A 4,790-nucleotide genomic window follows, 5' to 3' on the forward strand; every position below is an offset into this window, starting at 1 on the left:
TCACGTATGCTTACGGTGGTTGGCCGGGCTCTTGCTGTGACAGCACCGTATATTCAAAAGCCAATGTGGCTAATGATGAACATAAATATTTTGATAAAGGTATGTCAAAATATTTCTTGATCCACTTACTTGTCTGACACTGATGTATGACTTATCAGGCGAATATATAATCGCGGATTCAGTGTATATGCCTTCGGAAACTGTTGTTCCCTCATACAAAGGCCAGGCAGCCAAGGTTGAGAGAAACAGACAGTTCAACTGGTGTGTTGCGAAGGCTCGTGTTCGCAACAAACATTGCATTGGGATTCTGAAATCAAGATGGGCATCTCTTCAAGGCTTACGATTGGCTCTGAATGAACGAGAAGATATGTATCATATCCTGCGATGGGTACAATGCTGTATCATCCTTCATAACATGTTAGCTCGTCTTGGAAATGCACGGTGTGGTGAGCATTAGCTGGGACCAAGAAAACTTTTGACTTTATAGCCAGCCAGACTTCAGATATTTTTTCTTTTTTTTCTTCTCTTATCCTGGATATTGAGCATTAGGTCAATAGTCTGTTTCATTAGACATACTGAGTTACCTACGATCAAAGTATAACAAACTCTCTTCTAGATTAATAAATCTGGTCATAATACGTTCTAGCTACCGAGAGGCACTTGACTAAATTTTATTTTTTATCACGAACTAATCGAGGGCCCCAATTCTCCTTATGACTGTAACATGGTTAAACATCTGATCCTGGCAATTACGGCGGTTTACTTAAGAGGATATTTCGACAACAAAAAAAAGAATAATAATAAATTACAAATGAGAATATCTTATTAGAAAATGACAAGTCAACCGGGAATTCCGGATTGTGAAAGAAGCTAGTACGAATGCTCAAATAATTACTGGATTTACGGAGTGTCGATTGGATAATTTAGTTGCTGTGCGGAGCTGGGATATAAAGAGGGTTGTGAAAGGACGTACAGGGGGAGAGCTAAGACCGATAGGGGTTAGTGAATGAAGTTGGTACTTGAGTGAGACCGTGGCCGTTTTCTTTTAGTTCTTTAGATTCTTTTCCTTCTGCCTATGTTTTTCTTCTTTTGGTTTTTTTCTCGCTTTTTTTTACTCTTTGGTTGTGCGTTAGCATTGGTTCTTATCTTCGCGCTATTGGGAAAAGGATGGTGAATGGACAGAATAGACGGGTATAAAAGAGGTGGGACGCGCTGAAGAGTCGGTTTTTTTCTTTTTTTTGGGGATCATCTTTGACATCGCAGTGCTAGTGTTACAATCTATAGTAGTATTAGAACACAAGCTTGTAGTCCCAGGTCACTTTAAAAATCCGCCCCCTCAGAACGAGGGAGATATTTAATTTTAAGCATAGTTATATTTCATTTATCTCTTTATCTCGTTACATTTTTTTTTTTTTTTTGGCTAGTAATTCAATCTGAGTGTTGTTATCTCGTCGCGTGAAGCAGCTTTAAGGGAATAACATCCTGTCAGGTGTTGAACTTCATCGTTAACAAGAGAGGGCAGTCTCTGACACTACTATCACTCACCTTACTTTCTCTCGAGTGCTAGTTGAACCTTCTCGAGTACTTGTTAGAATACAAACTCCAGTTTCAAACACATCAAACTATATTATCTCAAAATCAAACTACATTAAGTCAAATTCAATTACAAACAAATTCAAAACTTAATTATTCAAACTCAGACCTAATTCATCAAGATATCTAACCTAACTGAATCTCATTGTATCACATATAAATTAGATCACAGACACTACACACGCCTCTCTTCCTCACCAGTTCACTGAGGAAGATTGGCGTGTAAGCTCTTTCTTATCTTTTATCACATCTTCATTGAATACAGCTCACTCTATCATGTTGTTTAGATTATCATATGTTGTTATCACCTTTATAGGTGTGTTACATTTTGTCACAGTGTTCAGAACTGTTAGACGTATCATAGCCTGATTACTGGCTTCTACCAAGGTGTTGAGTTCCTTCATTTCTCTCAGTACTGTTTGCCGCTGCAGCGTCAAAGCTACTACAACGGGAGGACGAGGGCGAAGAACTTGTAATTGGTGAACGAGGTGGGGCGGGGCAGGACAGATTTCGTGAACTGGAGGCAGACATAGCTTTCGTGGAAAGAGGAAGAGCTCGGCGTGAGGCGGTGCGAGACTTCGCGGTGGCATACAACTGGGAAAGCGGCGGGCTTCCAATTGTTCAATGAGCAAGATTTCATATTATCTTCAGGTTCTCAATCTCCATCTTTTGGTTCACATCGTTTACATATATACTTAATCAATTTTTTGTTCTTGTCGCTCGGTTTCAATTTGTATTTCAATGTTTTTGTTTTTCTCTCGTTTTGTGTGAATGTGGTGTTTGAATGTTCTTCTCTTGTTTTGTTTCAATGTTGTGTTTGAATTCATTTGTGTCTCTGTGGTTTGTAGTTTGTATTCGTTGCAATTGAAACTTAGGTTGTGCTCTTTCAGTTTGAAACTTTTGAAATTCATCATAATGGCCTTTTTCTAATCATCTTATCGTGATGAGAAGGACTTTTGGTGTATTCAGGTTGACTTATTGTTAAATTTCAGTTCATGTATTACTCATTCCACATACACAGAGAGGAAAACAGAAAGCTAAAAAGGTAACAGCACCTATTAAACAAGAGTGGATAGTAGACAAAACAACAGGGAAAATAAAAAGAATGACATGTTAAAAAAACTCTTAAACGAGAGACTGAGAATCGACAAGTTGACAAAAAATGATATGTTAAAAAAACTCTTAAACAAGAGACTGAGAATCGACAAGTGGAAAAAAAGGATGACATGTATAAATAACTCTTAAACAAAAGACTGAGAAGCGAGAAGTTGAAAGAGAATCTAGGACTTGAAAGCAAATCAGGATAGCCAATTGATACATGATAGACGAGATAGAGAGAAGAGAAAAGGTCTAAAACAAAATAGAGAGCAAAAGCTCAAAGGCGAAACTGAATAACGGTACACCATCAAAAAAAATAGACGAGAGACGAGAGACGAGAAAAAGGACAAAACCAAAACTAAATAAGGGGACACTACAACCAGAGACGAGATAGAGGGAAGAAAAATATAGGCTAAGTTTGCGCCTCTTCTGGATATACCAGGCAAAGATACGCCTTGAGCTCTTGAGGGGTTTTGCCATCAAGGACAAGCTTTTCACAAAAAGCTTTGCGCTCGTTCCTGGCCACGAGGGCAATCCAATTGCGCTCTTCTTCACGTTCGAGAAAAAAACGTTCCTTTGCCCAATTGAGGTCGGATTGGCGCGCTTCCAACTCAGAATGCTGTTTAGCAGCGTCGAACTGTTGGCGCCATTCGTTGGCCGAACATAACATATCGATCTTTGCCGCATTGCCCATTTGCATTGCAGTTGCAACCGGGTGTTTGTGCTCCTTGCCGCGCACAGTTGAAGGGTCGATAGAAGGCAGAGGATCTACTGCACAGCGTGCAAGAGTAGCTCGACTGGCACTGCGTCCGGGTTTCGAGGTGGACGCAGTTGGAGCGGTGTTGCCGTCTTCTTCTGACGAGCTATCTAGAGTGCGTTCTTCCGCAGTTAGACCATCCTTCTTGGAGCGTTTACGTTGCATGATTTGCCGCGCGGGTGTCTTAGTCTGAGTAGGCTTTGGTCGCACAGCGGAGGCCTTGTTGACTGAAGCAAAGTCTTCTTCTGACGAGCTATCTAGAGCGCGTTCTTCAGCAGTGAGACCATCCTTCTTGGAGCGTTTACGTTGCGTGATTGTCTGAGTAGGCTTTGGTTGCACATTGGAGGCCTTGGCTAACGTGTCCTCGACTGGTTCAGGGGTAGGTCGCGGTGAGTCATCGTTTCCGTCAAGGAAATCGCGATAGTGAGCATTGAGTGCCATGTCGGGGGTGGGAATGACATTGGTGGTGGTTTGTGAATCCAGAAGCTCTTGATATGCTTCCATTTCGTCAGCATCTGGACTGGAGAATCGTTCAAGGTTACGAGGCGGATTTATTTTTGCAACGGTGCCGATGGGAGGACCTACTTATTAAATCAGGGTGAGATCAACAAAAATCAGGGTGAGTTTTCAGGATCCAAATAGTCTGAACAAGAGAACAAAATTGCTTACCACGAGCCAGATTGACTGTACTGCTCAACTTTGAAGCCGTGTTCTCCACCACAGAGTGATCGTGGCCGTCGGAAACGCTTCCTGCATCACTGGGAACATTTTTGCCATTGTCGTCATTTTCGTAGTCGTCAGAACTTCCCGGTAAATCAACACCGGTGTCGAGGACACCAAAAGGATTGACATTTCCTTTGTCACGGAATAAGACGTCCATTTCGTTGAAGCATGGGCACATGCTTTCTAATAGGTCCTCCATCATACGAAGACCATCTGCAACATTCTTGGCGGAGAGACCGCTGCCCGTTTTCAAGGAGAAGGCTTTAGTGGTGGAGTATTTGGACTTATACCGTTTGAGACGTTGATGTAAGACGCGCCCATTTAGCCGCATGTCGGTGGAGTTGTGTCGCATGTTGTAATTGTTGTTCAGTTTAATAGCGAGGCAGTTCAAAATGGACTTGGGATTCATAGGCATGCCAGAGACGCGAGTGTGACTTCCACCACCAAAAAGAGAGTTACAAACATTTGGTTTACCGAGGTATGCGACGATGGATTGGTAATCGATATGTTCAAAAGCGGGGCTGTCTCTGTTCGGGGCTTTAGCTGAAGCAGACACAGAAGCACTTCGAGCCCGTTTTTGGGCGGCTAAACGTGATTTTTTGACAGCGGCAGGTGTCGC

The 4,790-nt window shown here is 42.1% G+C and overlaps 1 protein-coding gene across 1 annotated transcript; it reads right to left on the reverse strand.

Annotated features, from left to right (window-relative positions):
- Positions 1–2,593: 2,593 nt before the first annotated feature.
- On the reverse strand, positions 2,594–3,952 carry MELLADRAFT_104944 (uncharacterized protein; the record flags this gene model as incomplete). Its single annotated transcript, XM_007408154.1, has 2 exons — positions 2,594–2,648; positions 3,330–3,952. 2 exons carry the CDS (start codon positions 3,950–3,952, stop codon positions 2,594–2,596), a joined length of 678 nt encoding a protein of 225 aa, XP_007408216.1.
- Positions 3,953–4,790: the final 838 nt, after the last annotated feature.

The sequence above is a fragment of the Melampsora larici-populina genome (genome assembly GCF_000204055.1).
Source record: "Melampsora larici-populina 98AG31 unplaced genomic scaffold MELLAscaffold_11, whole genome shotgun sequence".
NCBI classification, from domain to species: domain Eukaryota; kingdom Fungi; phylum Basidiomycota; class Pucciniomycetes; order Pucciniales; family Melampsoraceae; genus Melampsora; species Melampsora laricis-populina.